The sequence below is a fragment of the Periplaneta americana genome, chromosome 9, assembly GCF_040183065.1.
Source record: "Periplaneta americana isolate PAMFEO1 chromosome 9, P.americana_PAMFEO1_priV1, whole genome shotgun sequence".
Lineage (NCBI taxonomy): Eukaryota > Metazoa > Arthropoda > Insecta > Blattodea > Blattidae > Periplaneta > Periplaneta americana.
Genome location: NC_091125.1, coordinates 4,268,525 through 4,288,518, shown reverse-complemented (window position 1 = coordinate 4,288,518; position 19,994 = coordinate 4,268,525). Strand labels below are relative to the sequence as shown.

The following is a 19,994-nucleotide window of genomic DNA, read 5'->3' as shown; positions in this document are numbered from 1 at the left end:
CGAAGTTATAAACATCATAATGATACCGCTCTACAACTAAACATGTACAAAAACGTACCAAATTATACCAAAGAAATATCTGCACATCAAACATTTTGAGAAAGTTCTTTATAAAGTTTTAATTAAAAACTGTTTTTACAGTGTAATAAATCGATTTCTTGAAGATTGTAATGGCTCATTAGTAAAAAAGCGGCTTACTCAAAAAATCTACTTATTCTTTCCAAGGTCCTGAAATTCCATGCCATTTTATGCCATTACTACTTACTTACTTACTGGCTTTTAAGGAACCCAGAGGTTCATTGCCGCCCTCACATAAACCCGCCATTGGTCCCTATCCTGAGCAAGATTAATCCATTCTCTATCATCATATCTCACCTCCCTCAAATCCATTTTAATATTATCTTCCCATCTACATCTCGGCCTCCCCAAAGGTCTTTTTCCCCTCCGGTCTCTAAATTCGCCCATACATGCTACATGCCCTGCCCATCTCAAACGTATGGATTTAATGTTCCTAATTATGTCAGGTGAAGAATACAATACGTGCAGTTCTGTGTTGTGTAACTTTCTCCATTCTCCTGTAACTTCATCCCTCTTAGTCCCAAATATTTTCCGAAGCACCTTATTCTCAAACACCCTTAACCTATATGCCTCTCTCAAAGTGAGAGTCCAAGTTTCTCAACCATAAAGAACAACTGGTAATATAACTGTTTTATAAATTGCAACTTTCACATTTTTTGACAGCAGATTGAATGATAAAAGCTTGTCAACCGAATAATAACAGGCATTTCCCATATTTATTCTGTGTTTAATTTCCTCCTGAGTATCATTTATATCTGTTACTGTTGCTCCCAGGTATTTGAATTTTTCCACGTCTTCAAATGATAAATTTCCAATTTTTTTACTACCATCGTTATTATTATTATTATTATTATTATTGTTATTAGTCTTACTATCATTATCATCATCATCATCATCATCATCATCATCATCATCATCATCGTCCTAGCAGGTATTAGGCCTAGTAGCCTGTTACGTTCTCCGTCCATCTTTTCAAGGGGCGTCCCAAAGATCATCTTCCATGTGGTATATAGCGGAGAATTTGTCTTGAGAGTCTGGAACGGTCCATCCTATTGACATGGTTAAGCCATTTTTGTCTATAGTGGTTGAGATGTTCATAAATAGGTGTATTTTCAATTCTTTTGTAATTAGTTCATTCCTTTTGTGGTCAAGCAAGCTGTAGCCAGCAGTCCTCCTTAGGAATCTCATTTCCACAGTTGTTACTACTACTACTACTACTACTACTACTACTACTACTACTACTACTACTATCACTACAACTACTACTTATTTCTGTTCAAGTCATATAATAACAAAACGATTATTTTTGTTTATCATTATCATTACAGTCCTGGGACATAAGCAGTAACAGGCATGACAGACTTGCCTCAGTGTTTGGCACGTCTCTCAGCAGGAGCTCCACCTGTGGAGAGATGGGTTTGAGTCCATTTTGGTTGAGCTCCACAACCTTGACCACACTTCCCTGCTGGTTCTCCAGCACGATGTGCAGACAAGCTCGCGAGGCAGTCCAGTAATCCAGGCTGGCATACTCCTCGTAGGGCACGAAGACGCGCTCTTCCAGCACAATCTGCCCTGTAGGAGGGTGCCGATTGATCCAAACCGACTTGAGGCCCCTCACTTCCACCAAGCCCGCCCTGATGATGCCCAGCTCGCTGTACATGCTCACCTCGACCACCTCGTCTGAAGACAGAATGTGGTGTCATTTGATGGCTTTTGCAATAGTGCCATTTCTTTATCATGCTGCAGGTTATTTTACCCTCTATAGATTATTTTCTTGAACTATAATTCAAAAGACACAGGTACCTAAATGAAATCACTTTTAATATATTTTTTATATCTAATGCATCTTAGAACTTGACCAATGGCCATTTTCTTAAAACATACAATACATAGAATGTGTACACGAACAAAGGTTTGAAATAATAACAGTAATAAGTAATAAAAAAGAAAAAGTATTAGGAAGAGAGTTTTGCACGTGCTTCCCAATATTGGTCACAGATCTTTGTGGAGTAAACTGAAGGGCAGTGTTGAAGATGAGAACTGTCCATGTCTTCTTGCATATTGCAAAGAGGGCTGTCCAGAATTCCAATTTTTTGTAAATAAGAAGTCATGCCCTGTAACCAATCGGATATGTGGAACTGCTATGCGTCTTGGATTCGTTGAGGATTTGTCAGCTATGTTCTTCCATGATTTGTCCTTTGTGCGTTTCATTAGTTTTTTTTTTATGAAATTGTTGCTTGACCATTTTTTTTTTGTATCTTTCTACGTCACATTCGACGAGACAAATGCAAGATAACAATAACTGAAGACGTCCCCGGAAAAAGATGTAACATCAGATTCTTGAAATATGGGATGTAGGTAAAAAAAAAGCAACTTTAAAGCTTTATTTACAACAATGAATTATTGCATTCAGTGGCTGAATAAACTTTTATCGGTTATTGTTTAGTCTATGGTTGTGATAGTAAATATAGGCCTATTGAAATATGCCCCTGAAATTATCTTCCTTTCTCCTGAAACATGAACTACAGTTTTGTTGGTTACATCTTTATTCCAGGGAGGTCTTCAATATTGTATTCGCAACGACAGCTATTCTGATCAGGCTCCTAATTTAAGACTTGCCCATTTTCTTGTAGTCAGGAGAAGTCTGTTGCTTGGCATCTATCGTCAGTCTCTGGATGGACAATGGCACTCTCAGGTTCCTCCTGTTGTCCTGAAGAAAGTGTATCTGCAGCAAACTGTCCAGGAAAGTTGTCCAATTGTTCTTCCAGTGGACTTTACCACTTTGACCTGTGCAATATACAAAATCATAGTTTATTCTGCAGTATTTCTTAGATATAATCAAACAACTGAGGATGTTGGAATTTAAGAGGGGGAGGTATAACCTTCGCTTGTGTAAATTTACTATATTTCAAATTATTTTCACTTCAGAATCTATAGGACCTTTGGAAATAATTAGTATATACTATCTGTACATCCCTAAGCAATTTTAATGTTTTTGAAAACCTAATAGTTAATAATTTTAATTAAGAAAACTGTTAGAGAATTTTGTTCAGTGAGACAACGTTTACATGATATTCAAAAAGGACTTAAGCTACTTCAATTAAATTTTGTATGCATGTATAGTTCTCTGATGTGAACAATATATGCCTACTCTAAAATATTTAATGTAGGATGTACTACATAGTATATTTTTCAAATAATAATAATAATAATAATAATAATAATAATAATAATAATAATAATAATAATAATAATAACAACAACAACAATAATACCGTAACAATAACAATAAAACTACTGATGAAATTAAAAAAAATACTATAAAATCAATATATATTTGATTAGTTTCTATTCATCAAAATTACTTTAAAAACTTTCAGGGACCTTGCAAGAGACCCAGGTACGTACGCACGCACACACAACTCTCTTTCTTTCTGTCTGGCTCACTCTCACTCCCTCACTCTCTCTTTCAGAGACCATTCATTATAGTTTACTGTTGACTTAGCACAGGCGTTTTTATGAAATTCAAATTCGCAAAATATTAACCTAAGCAACATAGCAAAAAATACAAACTCAAATTTGCATTATATAAAAAAAATTGCAGATGGAACCCTATTTTTCGAAAACCCCTGTTAAATTAAAGCTAAAATCGCCAGGAATAAACTGTAAAAATTATATTCCATCTAACCTGACGATGTCATATCCAGGCTTTATATACTGGTTTCTGACAAATTATTATTATTATTATTATTATTATTATTATTATTATTATTATTATTATTATTACTGTACCCGAGGCTTCTGTTGAGACTTGAAAGCAATGTGAAAATGACGCTCAATGGGTTGCTAGCCCAGAGAGGTGCAATTGGTGGGGTTCCCACCTATACAGCATTTCCTCTGCATATGACATTTCGGTTATACCGCTGATACTCGGTCCCCAGAGCCTCGTTCGTTCAAAGCGGGTTGCACCACGGGAAGGTGAGGATGGGATTTGGGTAGGAGAGGTTGTAGATTGAATGCACATCACTACCTTGCAAGAACTTCAAATAGAACCCATTATACAGTTCATCAGCAAATATCAACTTCAGTGGAAGGGTCATCTCAAACGAATGGATCGATGCAGAATTCCAAAAGCACTGTTTCATTACCACCCATATGGCAAAAGATCTCTAGGCCGTCCAAAGAAGAGATGGACTGAAAATTCTAGTTTGAGACCGTAACAGCCCACTTGCCCTAATACTGGTTAGGAAGATGATGGTGATGATGATGATGATGATGATTGCTGTACCCTCAATGCTTTCTAAGAAAAACTGCATTAAAAACCATTATTAGCATAGGTTAAGATTAGTAAGACTGGGTTATCCTTAAAGACAACCTGGGAAATTTAAATATGACTGAACATATACAAACCACATATAAAAACATTCATAATTGTGTAATGTCGAACCTCATTTTATGAAGATCAGAAAAACGATTTTTTGGTTAATTTTAACGTACTGGTATTGGTTCACTTACAGTAAACTTAAACCAACCATTGCAACCCAGATCAATCCTAACCACAGAATATATAATCCAAGAGAAAAATCTGAACTCACCTCAATCCAAAAATTTCCAAAACAAATGAACCAAAGTAACACAATCAAAAGCAAAGTATGGTATCAGAATTAAACCACACCACTGGAATGCATTGGGTTGATGTAAGAGAAGGTAGCATTTTTCCACTGCGACAAAAGTTTTTTTTATTTTGAGATGAATAGAAGACAGAAATTAAATTAGTCTCCTACATTATCTACGACTCTCTGCCAACGCTGGAATAGTTTTCGATTCTGCGACTGAAAAAATCTGTTGATTTGGAGTTAAAGAAGTTGTCAAGCCAAGTTTGTAAAGCATCTTCGTTACCAAAGCAGTTCCATTGAAGATTGTTGGATATAGAAAGAAAAAGGGTCGAAATCTGAAGGCGCAAGATCGGCGGAATATGGAGAATGTATATCCCGAATTTAAAAGAAAACCTACAAATTAAACCAAACCCTTTAACTCTATTAAATATGGAATATAATCTAAATTTAACAGAAGAAATACTGAAATCAGAAGTAAACACTGAAATACTAAAACAATTGTCTTTAGAGACAATTAATATTAGATACCCTCCACAAAACTGGCTTCATTTATACACTGACGGATCCTTGATCTCCAGAGAACAAGGTGCCGGTGCAGGTGTTACGTGCTGTCTCTTCTCACTTTATAGATCTCTTGGGTATGGAACAACAAGTTTTGATGGTGAAATGATTGCAATAAGTGAAAGTCTCAGGAGCCACAACAATAAATTTAGGAATGCAGTTATATTGTCAGACTCCAAAGCAGCTATTCTATCAATAGTCTCTAAACACACACCTTCATCTCAAACAGCAGAAATAACTAAAATGCTCTCTCAATTAATATCACTCAATAAAAGAATTGTATTCCAATGGATACCATCCCACTGTGGAATCCTGGGAAACGAGAATGCGGATGCTTTAGCAAAGAAGGGCAGCACTGCTACTTACAGACCTGTTACTAAATCTACGTATTACTCTGTGAAGAGATTTATTAAATCTACATACTTAGACTTCAACAAACAAAATTTGATAACACAATCCCAAGGGAAAAAATGGAACTCTCTGCATCAAAATCCACAGTTAATTCCCGATTTACCACGCAAATCGTCTGTAGCTGCATTTAGATTGGCAACAGGCCATGATTGTTTGGCCAAACACCTGCATAGAATTGGAATATATCAGTCCCCTAACTGTCCATTGTGCAACTCAAACCAAGGAATGGGTTGGGAACATCTCAAAATCCGTGCTTCATTGGCTGGTCATGATAATATCTTTGAAAAATATTGGAGTGCAAGAGGTCAAATGACTTTATTGTCGAACGCCTGGCATTAGAAAACAATAACAACATATGGAGAATGTCGATTCACCTGTCAACCAAACTCCTGGATAACTATTTTGGTCATGCTAGTGGAGTGCGAGCATGCATTATTGTGTTGCAGCTGCACTTGATGCAGTCTTCCCGGTGTTTTCCTTCAATTGCGGCCGCAAGGCTTCTAAGTTGTCGGCAATAAATGCCAGCAGTTATGGTTACATTCCTGGGAAGCCATCTTCTGTGGACGGACACTAACTTTTGTATGGGGTATTGTGTGTTGAAATGAAAGAATCATTTTCTTGCAGTGCTTTTCCTGATGGCATTTTCCCAATACACGGCACAAATTTTTCAAGTCGCCTCTGCTGCCTTTACTCTTTTATATTAAACACGATGGAAGAACTATTTGAAAAATTAAAAGGTGGAGAGGTCATCACACAGGAAAGAATAGCAAGCAATAGAATGAACCAGTCAACGAGTAACATGAACCAGGAAGAGAGGCCAGTGACCAGAGGAATGCATAGCTCAGCAACAGCAGCGGACGAGGATGTCAACAAGCAATTGAAGAAGAAACAAGACACTTGGACTAAAATTATGATGACGACATCAGGTAGACAGGGAAGAACAGAAGGACGGCATACAGGAGCTGAGAACAGCAAAAAGAGTTCAGTGAATCCAGCTGGAAGAACGAATATGGGTCAGCAATTACAGAAGGGATCGAGAGATGAAGAAGATACCAAGATAAGAAGACAAGATTCTGTAAGAACTGGAAGGGATAAAGTAACATTAGGGACACCGAATAGAGGTACGTCAGTGGGAAGAAGTAAGGGACAGAAAAGTTATAACTTAAGAGGTTGGTGCTTGAGTGACAAGACATAGGAAAGTGATAAAGTGAAAATAGTATGCGTGTGTGATAGTGACAGAAAAGACGGCAAGGCAAAGGAATAATAGTGAAAAAGGGTAAGATACAAGTAATAACCAGAGAGTGATAATAAGTAAGTAGTGATACAAATATAATAACGAAAGTGGGAATGGAAAGGTAATGAAACTGAAGAAACTACTTCGTCTGAAAATATACAGATTAGATTAATGGGAATAAGTGGTCAGTGAATGGTAGTGATTCAAGTGAATAAATAAGTTAACAACTATGGAAGAGTTCAACTAATGTAAACAATGTTCGGAACAATTAATAAGAGATTGAGAGAAGTGATTGTTTAGTTAAATGAGATTAGTTAGAATCAGATAGATAACTGGGAAAGGGAAGGGTAAATACAGGGTGTTTAAAAAATACGGGGCATAATTTCAGGTATGTATTTCCCACATGTAGACAATCAAAATAGTTCATTACAACATGTGTCCGGAAATGCTTCATTTCCGAGTTATGGCCTTCACAACATTGAAATTCACCGGAACGTTTTTCTTTCCACACGTCATTGTCATTACAGAAGATGTTCAAAATGTCCACCTCCTCCTTCAATACAGACCTCACATCGATGTCTCATTGACCTGCGAACACGATCCCAAACTCCAGGAGTATTGCATATGTCCTCAGAACATGCCACAATTCGATTCCGAAGGGATTCCAAATCAGGCACCAGAGACGAATAAACCAATGATAGTTAATGGCCCCACAAGTAGAAATCGAGAGGGTTCAGATCAGGTGAGCGTGGAGGCCAAGCAATTGGGCCACCTCTACCTATCCATCAATCAGGAAACCTTCGATCCAAGTACCAGCGAGCCGTACGACTGAAGTGTGCAGGAGCGCCATCATGCAAGAAGTGAATGTGTTGACGATTGATCAGTGGAGTGTCTTCTAAAACATGAGGTATGGTGTTTTCCAGGAAGTTTGTGTACGCCTGCCCCGTAAGTCTGTTTACATGTACATGGGGTCCAACTAATCAATCACCAATGATACCAGCCCATATGTTGAGGGAGAACCGCACCTGGTGATGAGATGGAACAGTTGCACGTGGGTTTTCATACGCCCATACATGCTGATTGTGGAAATTTGTTGTGAACTGTGCTTCATCTGTAAATAATACTAAGGCAGGAAAGTTCGGATTTACACCACACTGCTGCAAGAACCACTGACAGAACCTAATTCATGCAGGGTAATCTGCTGGTGACAGGGCCTGTACACGTTGCAAATGATAAGGATACAATTGGTACTCTTTCAACAGTCTCCAGACAGTCGTATGAGGAACATTGACTTGCAATGCTACCCTTCGTGTGCTGATAGAAGGAGTCATGTTCACAGTCTCCAGAATCTCCTCCTGTACTTCTGGAGTTGTAGATCTTGGTCGTCCCCTTCCCAAACCAGGAGAGTTAAATTTTCCATACTCGCACAGACGGTAATGGAGACGTACAAATGTCTTCCGATCTGGACATTGTCGCTGTGGGTACCTCTCCTGGTACAAACGACGAGCCAGCGCAGCATTGCCGTCCGCCTTACCGTACATGAAGTGTATCTCTGCCAGCTCTTGATTTGAATACATGTCGCACAGTCTAACGCCTACACAACACTGAATGTAACCTTCGCCTCGGAATGAACTGTCAGAGTGCCCTCTTAATGTCTCCTTTGACGGCAACGACCTGCGGAAAGAAAAACGTTCCGGTGAATTTCAATGTTGTGAAGGCCATAACTCGGAAATAAAGCATTTCCGAACACATGTTGTAATGAACTATTTTGATGTCTACATGTGGGAAATACATACCTGAAATTATGCCCCGTATTTTTGAAACACCCTGTATAAGAAGGGAGGGAAACAGAGGTGAGAGACGTGATGGAAAAGTGATCAGGGTCATTTATATGTGATAGCCGGAGGTTTAGAAAAAGCGTAAGCAGAATGTTATGTATCCAAGGGAGTGACGGCACTGTATATAGAAATGTGAAGGGCCATCACGACCGATGTAAGCTGGTGGAATAAATAATATATATCATATCATATCATACTCTTTTATTAAGCTCAAGCAGAGGAATATGTCGCAAGTATTCGTATTTTTCTTTTTTTCCACTCGACAGTTCATCTTCTTTAGCCCAGAAATAGCACAAACTATCTTCAAACCCGCAATTACAAGCACAACACTCACAAATAACAAATGGCAAGTGACAAACGATAAACAATCTCTTAGCAACGCAGTGTTGTCATGACGAACAAAAACGCAATGATCTTAAGCATCAAGCTAATATTTCTAGTTTGTGGTGCTCACCTCTGGCATGCAGAGACGCGATGCTCTGGAACTGGCTCTCGTAGTTGTAGCCTCGCAGACTCAGTTCCCTGTACACGTCCTGGGATGACAGCTCGCTGCCATCTTGGTTGAGTGGCTGCAGAACAGCCAGCTGTTGCGAGATCTTGTCAGAAGTGAGCACCACACCACTCACCACGAGAGACCCACTATGTGTCACCTCAAACCGTCCACTGCCTTTCTGAACCATTACACCCAACTCCAGGTCCCCTGTGAGGGAAGTACGACAATATAAAATTGTGAGTCTGTATTTAACAACCGGTAATCACAAAATAAAAGATGATAACAACCGTAATTATATGAATATCGTAATATTAAAGGCACAGTTCACACAATTTTTTCTGTAGCAGTAGGCCTACTACCAGTACTCAGTTATTAACTTTTTTTTTTAATTGTTATTAGAGGAGAAAAATTCGCTCCGGCGCCGGGATCGAACCTGGGTCCTTGGTTCTACGTACCAAGCACTCCAACCACTGAGCTACGTCGAAGTTCATCCACAGCAGCGGACCGAATCCATCTCCTCTAATGTTTTTCTCCTCTAATAATAAATTGTTACCATAACAGATATATTCTGTAGAACCAAAAATTAACCTTTACGTAAATTCTTCGCCCAACAGTGTATATACTGTGGAATCTCAGCCATCAAGTCACTCAATTGAGTGCGCCCCTTCGGTGGCATCAACTTTTGGAAAACATTGGGTGGGCTCAAACAGTTGAGATATACGTTAAAATAAATAATCTCATAAATAGCAATAATAATAATAATAATAATAATAATAATAATAATAATAATAATAATAACACGACGAATTATTGGGTGGATTTGGGCCCCATGGGCCCATATAAGTAGGCGCCACTGCACTCCTTGTATAATGGCAGTTGATTTAATATAATGTCAACATACAGGATTAGTTAAAAGTCCCGCACCACCTAAATAACTTTTGAAGCATACGGTTCAGTGACATGAAACTTGGTATGTGAGGATAACCATATACTAAGGACTCAATAATAGTATTACCGAGTTTTTTCTACTTCCGGTTTAACCGGAAGTAACTCCAACTCTCTTATTTTAAATAGAACACCTAATATATATTTTTTTATTTTTGAATAAAGCTCATTAAGAGGTTTTCAAAAAGTACCCACACTTGATACTTCTGTACAAATTCAGTGTTGCTAAATAAAAATGGAAGTGGTGCAAGATATTCCTAAAGCCTGGTTAAATCGTTCCTTAAATGGTTTCTATGATCGAGTGACACATTGTAAAGCAGCTGAGGGCTACCAATTTGAACACATAATTTAGAAGGTGAGCTAGCTTTGTTTTGTTTTTGTTAGGAAAGGAGTATTTTATTATTTTAATATTCGATACACTTTTCTGTTTTCTTGACTTAGCAACACTAAATTTGTATAGAAGTATCAAGTGTGGGTACTTTTTGAAAAGCTCTTAATGAGCACTATTCAAAAATAAAATAATATATAGGATGTTCCTTTTAAAAGTAAGAGATTTGGAGTTACTTCCGGTTAAACCGGAAGTAGAAAAAACTCTGTAATACCATTATTGAGTTCTTAGTATATGGTTATCCTCACATACCAAGTTTCATGTCACTGAACCGTATGCTTCAATAGCTTTTTGGGTGGTGCGGGACTTTTAACTAACTCTGTATATGTCGAACATGGAGTAAGACTACAAAGGGAAAAACACTAAAGGAGATGGATTCGATCCGCTGCTGTGGATTGAACTTCGACGTAGCTCAGTGGTATAGCTCGTGCAAGGAACGATTACCGAAAAGCAATGATGGCGTTGCTGTCTGTTTTGACGTATGTATGTTGGCACGCAGAGGAGGGAGAGGTGTGGGCCATGGAAGTACTGTCTCTTCCAAGAAGATGAACAAATGAGGACATCGCTGTGGAAATAAAGAACGTAGCAAGAGAAAAATTCGAAGCTAATTAAACACGCAACATATGTTTACGAACGAAATAATAATGCCGTATTCACATGCAATGGAACAAACTAAAGTCGTAATGTAACTATCACAACGCAAGACTGATTCTATCGATGTCATTTCTCTTCTGACTGTACTCCTGAATATCATTCAAGTTATCTCGTGACCTTTCCTGTCGCCCGCTCTTCCTTATCGCAGTGTTTGATTCACATTCCTTCCGTCGGTAATCCGTACTTGCGAGACCTATAGAGTGTTTGGTCGCAGAACTAAGTACCCAGGTTCCATCCTTGGAGCTGGAGTGAATTTTTCTACTCTAATAACAATTGTTACAGTACCATTTCTGATAAATTCTGTAAAACCAAAAATTAACCTTTACGTAGTTCTTTTTAAATGAATCTTATACTGATGGAAGGGGGGCAATTGTCCTATCCCGTCCAAATGACGCCTTTGATAAACGATAAAATAAATGTAATTCTTTACCACACATTTTAGGCTATTCATAGACGAGAAGATGGTAATTGTAATTGTAATTTTTATTCAATACCGGTATTCCTCTTAAAATAGAGATACTATTTAGACAAAAATAACCATGACGATGTTTTTAAGAATACCTACACACTAATTTACCCTCCCTTAGACTCACTTACCTTGTTTAGGGATGTCCACGGGTCTGTGGAAACGCACATTTTCGAAAATAACCGGGAAGTCTGTATACACTTGATCAGTCACTAGTGCAAATGTCTCCCACACGATTTCCTGTTGGAAAGCACAATCAAGTTCTGTAATATGTAGCACTTAAAATGTACAGTAAAACTTCATTTATACGTTTTTATGGAAGTCTAAAAAAAATAGCATCTGATATAATATTTGAAGACTATATCAGGAGAACAAGCTGAGTCTATTTAATAACATTTTCACAAGAGAAATTTATAACTTCACGGGTAAGCCATCTTTAAGTCTAATGCAGTACTGAAATTTATAACACATATTCTTAAACAATGTAAAATTATTTCTAGGAAATCTTAGCTGCTTATTTCTATCCAGTGCTTTTGCTTCAGTGAAGTCTCATTTTACAAACATATGAATCTACAATTGGCTCTCTTCTGACAAAGGAAAAATTTTACAGTCTGTACAAAAGAAACCAAATGACCTGGAAATGTATAAAAACTTGCCCAGACATGTTCAGACATTTTTAACAAGAGCCAGAACAGGTCACATTGTCACTCAATTGTACCTACACCGATTTCACATTTCTGATAATCCTACTTGTCTGTGGTGTAATAATCATGATGAACACATTTTTCTATACTGTGCATCCATAAACCACAAAAGAAGTAAATTAAAATCATCAGTACCAGTTGCAGAAGACACAGCCCTGCAGTATATATTGACTACACCCCACCTCTGGCTACTAGCAACAGCATCTATAATGAACACCGATCAAAATACCCCTCATTTCTCATGAAAAACAACAACTGAATAGACTACAGTGGACTATAGTGGACTTTATGTTGTCGGCAAACAGCTGGATACATTAAGAAGATTGATTTAGCTGCTTATAGCCAAAGCTGGGTCATATATTTCATTTCAAACTCCAATGCAAAAACATTTACGACATGACATACATCGTTCTTCCAATGCGATCTTCAATTAATAACATGGGACTATTTTACAAAACGTCAGTTATTTTGAACTGTTTGCTGGTGAGGAATAAACCATACCCTCAAATTGTGATAACTGTTCCGTAAATTGTTCAGTTACATCATGACGTAGGTATTACAAAATGTTTCACTGTTTCTAATGCAGTAACAGCGTCATTAAAGGACACAAGGTTGTTGGGGGCAAGCATGGGCAGCTACGAATTTCCACGAATTTCAAAGTGGGTCGCAACTTAACAATGATAACGTGCTGTTTTTTCGCGTTCTTAATTTTCACAGCAAACACATTTCGACAAAACTGATTTAGAACATAGGCTATAAATGAAGTTTCGTATCTCTGGTTTAAAATGCGATTGTGTAACTATAAAAAACGAATATACGAGAAACGTATAACAGAAATAATAAATTAATATGGAGAGTTCATGGATTTTTCCGAAACTTCAGCAGTGTGAAACATAATATAAACAAAGTTTCACTGTATAAAGAATAAACAATATGACACATATTATACCTACTTTTTCATTAGACACTTTATATTATCCATAACGATTATGTTTCTCATATTATTAGTTACTACATGTACTTCATCCCAGGATAAATTTGCAAATCTAGTCTTTCAGGTAAAGCTCCCTGTAAAGCTCTGAGCGCTGGTACGTTCAACCAGAGGTCCCGGGATCGATACCCAGCCCCGGAACAATTTTTCCCTTGAAATTATTCAAATCTGCTTTACAGGGAGCTTTACCTGAAAGACTAGATTTGCATAATATATACGTCATTGTGTACGTTAACAGAAAACCACAATTCCAAGTCACACAGAGATTGTGTGCACTCGATGTGGGTCTCTGGCGTTTCGTCAGCCCACACAAGTTGTGTGGATATAAAGGGAAAAGTTGAGACGGTGTTGGGTGGAGTTCCCGGGTAGCTCAGTTAGCACAGCGCTGGTACGTTCAACCAGAGGTCCTGGGATCAATACCCGGCACCAGAACAATTTTTCCCTTGAAATTATTCAGGATAAATTTATTCGTGACGTACTGGATATGAATAAATTCCAACCTACAGTTTAGGACAGCGGTTCTCAACCTATGGTATGCGTACTACTGATGATACGTGAGCCAGTGTTTGGTGGTACTTTAAGTGTGAAATAAAAATATAAATTATCATAAAATATAAAAATATATAGCTGTTTTCAAAGTTTTATACAATGGAAAAGTAAGTAAAATAATTTCAATAATGTGTTTGAATATAAAATGATTTCAATAATATGTTTGAATGTTTTTAATTATTGGTCAATTGAGGAGCTTGCTGGAAAAACAAACTCGGTTCACTCGTGTCATTTTTCCATCAATCATTTAAAACGATTCTACACTGTGTGGAGCATACTTCACCAAAATTTTGTTAACATAGCTATAAAACTGAGGAAGTTGTAGTGACACCAGCTGGCTAAGCTGATAGCATATTACACCATTCCTGTCCTCACTGACTGTTAGGGCAGATTGAAGTGTATTTGTAGATCTATTTACAAGGCTAAAGTAAATAATCATCTACAATGACGTCCCCTGTGGTGGCTCAGTGGTTAGACCTTCAGCCTGTCATGCAGGTGGTCTGGGTTCGAGTCCCTAATTACTCACAATTAAATAAACTATAAGTTACTGATATTTCAGCACAGAAACATTCATTATAACCCTGGGAACGACATATGACTTTTCCCATAACAAATTTGGTTAGTGGTACAGCTAATGTCCTAAATTAAAAATAGTGGTACGTCGTTGAAAAAGATTGAGAACCTCTAGTCTAGAAAAAAGTCACTGTACACAGACAGATACAATGCCTAAAACAATTTTTTTCTCGCTATCATGGGATGGTAGTATTAATAAATTCATTTTCTGCAGCATCACAATCTTTCCTATTTCTGCCTTAATGTCATACGAAGCATTGCAGTAGGTTCAACTTACGATGAAGCCCATCGCGGGGAAGACATTCCTGCCATCTATAACGCTGCCGGAGAGAAACTGCTTGGACTTGTCCTCCCAGGAGACAGTCAGGTGGCGCTCACTAGCCTTGCCTTTAGCCTGCGAACCAACACGAAACATTAGGTACAACTATAACAAATGACTTGGAACAAACATTGCTACAATCATTATTACAACAACAATAATATAATAATAATAATAATAATAATAATAATAATAATAATAATAATAATAATAATAATAATAATAATAATAATATTAATGATAATAATGTGGAAAATAGTAAAGATTGGAGAATGCTGGGTTTGTAGTGAAAGACCTGCCCTTGAAGAGAATACCGTGAATAATAATAATAATAATAATAATAATAATAATAATAATAATAATAATTTTTATTTTTTTTATTTATTTATTTTTTAGAATATTAACGTGCAAAACAACAGCACAAGGCCAATTACAGTTTAGCACAAGATACAAACAAAACAACAAATGATGATGAGAATGAATGATAGAAAATGGCAATGAGATGAAAATACAAACAATAAAATAGTCTACATTAATCATTGACCAAATGCAACAAAGTAAATAGCACAAATAATTATTAAAATTAGTTCAGTGAGATAATTAAAATAGTGGCAATTAAATAAAATGAATTACAAATGAATTAATGAAATCATATAAATGAAGACTGGAATAATATAAGACACAGAGCATACAAATATATTAAAATTAGAGACAAATACAAATAAACAATAATGACAAAATGGATAATTACAAAAATACATGATACAGAAAAGCTAAAAACAACACAAACGAAGTTAAAAATGAATATGCTTAATATAAGAATAGCCAAACAACAAACCATACAATAAACGGATCTGAACTAATATAATGTAAATTGGCAGCTTTCATGCATCTGACAACTGGAGAGAGAGATTTAGGCTTATAGGTATAAAAAAGTTTTTGAAATCTTAACCTTTCGAAGAGGCCCGAAGGTAGATATTGCTTATGAAGGATTCACAATCAATATCACCCTTTACAAAAGAATAAGTAGTCAAGCTCAAGACGTCTAGCATAAAGGCTAAAGAAGTTAAAATATTTACAAGTACGCTCATAACTGAAAACAGATGAATTTGGCAAAAACCTAAAAGCACATAGGGACATAAATTTTCTTTAGATGATTTCCAATTTAGCCGAATCAGTAGAAGTAATAGAGTTCCAGGCGACAGATGCATATTCTAGTTTAGATCTGATTAATGTATAGTATAGAATTACAAGAGTAGCTGGGGTAGAGAAAGAATAAGTTACAGACCTTATAAGTCCGAGCATTCAAATATAATGATTATAAATATGTTGGACATGATTATGAAAATGTAATAATAATAATAATAATAATAATAATAATAATAATAATAATAATAATAATAATAATAACAATAATAATAATAACAATAATAATAATAATAATAATAATAATAATAATAATAATAATAATAATAATAATAATAATACGACCAGCCTCATGATCTAGTGGTCAGAGCTTCTGGCTACAGTTCGATTCCTGGTTAGAACATCATAGGAAGTTTTCCTTAAAAGGCGATTATTCTGTGTTCATCTATGGTCTGGAACTTAGCTTACGTTCTCCTGGCACCATATAATCATGATCATTCTATCATATCATCGGGGTAATGTAACTCTGCCTTCCAGGTGCTCCAACCTTAGAAGTGGGTTACGCGTAGGCTAAGCCACCAGCAGGAGAGAGGATCAGAAATGTCGAAAGATACCCTGGTGACAATGGGGATTTAATAATAATAATAATAATAATAATAATAATAATAATAATAATATTAATAATAATAATAATAATAATAATAATAATAATGATAAACAATTAGAAATCAAAGAATTAGAGAAATTATGGAGGTGGAAACGGACATTAATGAAGTAATTGAAGAAAGCAGATTAAAATGGTTTGGACACGTGAAGAGGGTGAAAAAGGAAGAATACCGAAGATGATGTTCGAGTGGACTGCGGAGGGAAGGAGAAGAAGAGGAAAACCAAGAGAACGATGGATGGATGGCGTCAGAAGGGGTATGGCTAGGCGAGATCTTACTGAAGAAAATGCTGAGGATGGAGATCTGTGTATGAACGAAATTTCTTTGGGTGAAAGATAACTACTGTATTGTAGAAAAATCCTAATAATAAGAATAAAATAATAATAATAATAATAATAATAATAATAATAATAATAATAATAATAATAATAATGTCTCAGTGAAATGTACAGAAGAGTTTGTATAGGCCAGTTTCTATCTGTTGCTTTTCCAATTCACTGCGGGCTAAAGCAGGGAGATGCACTATCACCTTTACTTTTTAACTTCGGTCTAGAGTATGCCATTAGGAAAGTACAGGATAACAGAGAGGGTTTGGAATTGAACGGGTTACATCAGCTGCTTGTCTATGCGGATGACGTGAATATGTTAGGAGAAAATCCACAAACGATTAGGGAAAACACGAGAATTTTACTGGAAGCAAGTAAAGAGATAGGTTTGGAAGTAAATCCCGAAAAGACAAAGTATATGATTATGTCTCGTGACGAGAATATTGTACGAAATGGAAGTATAAAAATTGGAAATTTATCCTTTGAAGAGGTGGAAAAATTCAAATACCTGGGAGCAACAGTAACAAATATAAATGACACTCGGGAGGAAATTAAACGCAGAATAAATATGGGAAATGCCTGTTATTATTCAGTTGAGAAGCTTTTATCATCCAGTCTGCTGTCAAAAAATCTGAAAGTTAGAATTTATAAAACAGTTATATTACTGGTTGTTCTTTATGGTTGTGAAACTTGGTCTCTCACTTTGAGAGAGGAACATAGGTTAAGGGTGTTTGAGAATAAGGTTCTTAGGAAAATATTTGGCGCTAAGAGGGATGAAGTTACAGGAGAATGGAGAAAGTTACACAACACAGAACTGCACGCATTGTATTCTTCACCTGACATAATTAGGAACATTAAATCCAGACGTTTGAGATGGGCAGGGCATGTAGCACGTATGGGCGAATCCAGAAATGCATATAGAGTGTTAGTTGGGAGGCCAGAGTGAAAAAGACCTTTAGGGAGGCCGAGACTAGATGGGAGGATAATATTAAAATGTATTTGAGGGAGGTGGGATATGATGGTAGAGACTGGATTAATCTTGCTCAGGATAGGGACCGATGGTGGGCTTATGTGAGGGCGGCAATGAACCTCCGGGTTCCTTAAAAGTAAGTAAGTAAGTAAGTAAAGTAAGTAAGTAAGTATTTTGAACATAATATCGAATAGCAAGGGATGAGGTATGACAGATGGTTCTGCCAAGCACAATGAGTGAACAACGACCACTGAACCTAGGCTTGTTTTCGTTTCAACTAGCTTACCTGCTTATAAATCATGACGAAGAAGTCTTCAGAGTGCTCCCACTGCACGAGGGGAGAGAGCATGGGCGTGCCTCTACTCACAGGGTACTCAATCTGGGGGTACAGACGAGTCAGCTGGGGCTGCAAGCCAAGCTCATACAGCCTGCAACAAACAACAAAGACAAAAATAATTATGGAAGAAAGAAGGATTCGTTACAGCACAATGTCCACATGAGAACTACATGTCTGGATAAAAATAATTGATCAAAAGGCGATCTTACTCATGTTAATTATGTAAGCATGTTCGGCTTACAGCTGTTTCAGTGCTACTTGACACCATCCTCAGAGCCTACTAGATCTCGGCGCTATCTCAACTTCGCTGCCTGTTGTGTGGGTGCGTTCATGTGATGAAGAGTTGTGTCAAATAGTGTGTGTGTTCTGAAATTGAGTTGTGTGTTGAGAATTTCGTTGGGGTGTGTTTTCGTGTGTCTGTATATTTCATATTGTTCTAGTGTGTTGAGTTTCTGGCTTTTTGGTTGGATGTGCAGTATTTCCATGTCTGTGTTGATGACTCTGTAGGCGTGGTTAGCATTTGTGATGTGTTCTTTGTAACGTGTTTGGACAGACCTACAGAGACATCAACACAGACATGGAAATACTGCACATCCAACCAAAAAGTCAGAAACTAAACACACTAGAACAATATGAAATATACAGACACGCAAAAACACACCCCAATGAAATTCTCAACACACAACTCAATTTCAGAACACACACACACTCTTTGACTCCACTTTACACCACACGAACACGCCCTCACAGGAAACAAAACAAGAGGCGCCAAGACCAACAATGACCAGATCTGAAGATGACCCAAAATAGGTCGAAATATGTTAACAAGGTACGTCAACATTTAACACAAGAAAGTCTTATAATACATATTCCGAAGTGATAGAGTGTTAAAAGTTGTGTAATCAAGATGTATAATAATTAATCAACCTTTCCCTCAAATTTGCAATATTTGCCAAACAAAGAAGCTTCACTCCCATACTTCCCCGATGCTTCTCACCTTCCCAGAGCTGAGAACAGCACTTCAGTTCCATTGGGATGGCCCCGCTGGGTGACTGCAATGTTGATGATATTCTTGTCCAGGGAGCGCTTGAGGATGGCTTGCAGAAGGCCATGAGGAGCGATCTCTATGGTGATGGCATTGTTTGGGATGTGCTTGCAGGCGTCCTCAAATAGCACGGAGCCCAGCAGATTGTTGGTGTGGTACTCGGCTGAAGAGAGCTTCGCCAGTGGAGTGTCCCATTCACTTTCTGGCACCGAGGAACTTACCCACAGGGGCGACCTGGGCTTTGGATTGGGAATGACCTGTGCAGAGAACAGAAGCTTGCGTCTGTGTTGTTTAAGTGAATGAAGAGCAGCTTAACCATTTCTGTCCTAACTAGACAATTGAAATACAATATGTCGACAATTTGGCATCCGTAAACATTGAAATTATTATGTCCTAATATTGCAGTACTGGTATTTATTCTACCCCATGTTTAATTTTGAATGGGCACTTCCGGCACTCATTTTAGGTTCAAAATGTGATAGGTTTCTTTGCCGAGACTAACCAATGACAGGTAATGTTACTGATTTAATGGAATGTCTAAATTTCACACTTAATATTTTAATTTTTTTTAATTACATCTGCTTTCAAAATATGTAGGTTTTTTTCTTGTCATGTGAACAAGAAAATACTGAATTCATCTGTTAACAATTCTGAGAAGGTTTCGTCGACGGAATGTAGCCAATTG

The 19,994-nt window shown here is 37.1% G+C and overlaps 1 protein-coding gene across 1 annotated transcript in view; it reads right to left on the bottom strand.

Annotated features, from left to right (window-relative positions):
- Nucleotides 1–19,994, bottom strand: part of LOC138705729 (fatty acid synthase-like) — a gene marked incomplete at its 3' end in the record, with an annotated part of 84,824 nt that overhangs the window by 54,390 nt on the left and 10,440 nt on the right. The window contains exons 4-10 of the mRNA XM_069834297.1: nucleotides 19,262–19,566; nucleotides 18,214–18,355; nucleotides 14,779–14,895; nucleotides 11,816–11,924; nucleotides 9,193–9,438; nucleotides 2,698–2,865; nucleotides 1,445–1,758 (exon numbers count right to left, since the gene is read on the bottom strand). Of these exons, the coding sequence (XP_069690398.1) occupies nucleotides 1,445–1,758; nucleotides 2,698–2,865; nucleotides 9,193–9,438; nucleotides 11,816–11,924; nucleotides 14,779–14,895; nucleotides 18,214–18,355; nucleotides 19,262–19,566 (1,401 nt within the window). The remainder of the gene's footprint in view (nucleotides 1–1,444; nucleotides 1,759–2,697; nucleotides 2,866–9,192; nucleotides 9,439–11,815; nucleotides 11,925–14,778; nucleotides 14,896–18,213; nucleotides 18,356–19,261; nucleotides 19,567–19,994) is intronic.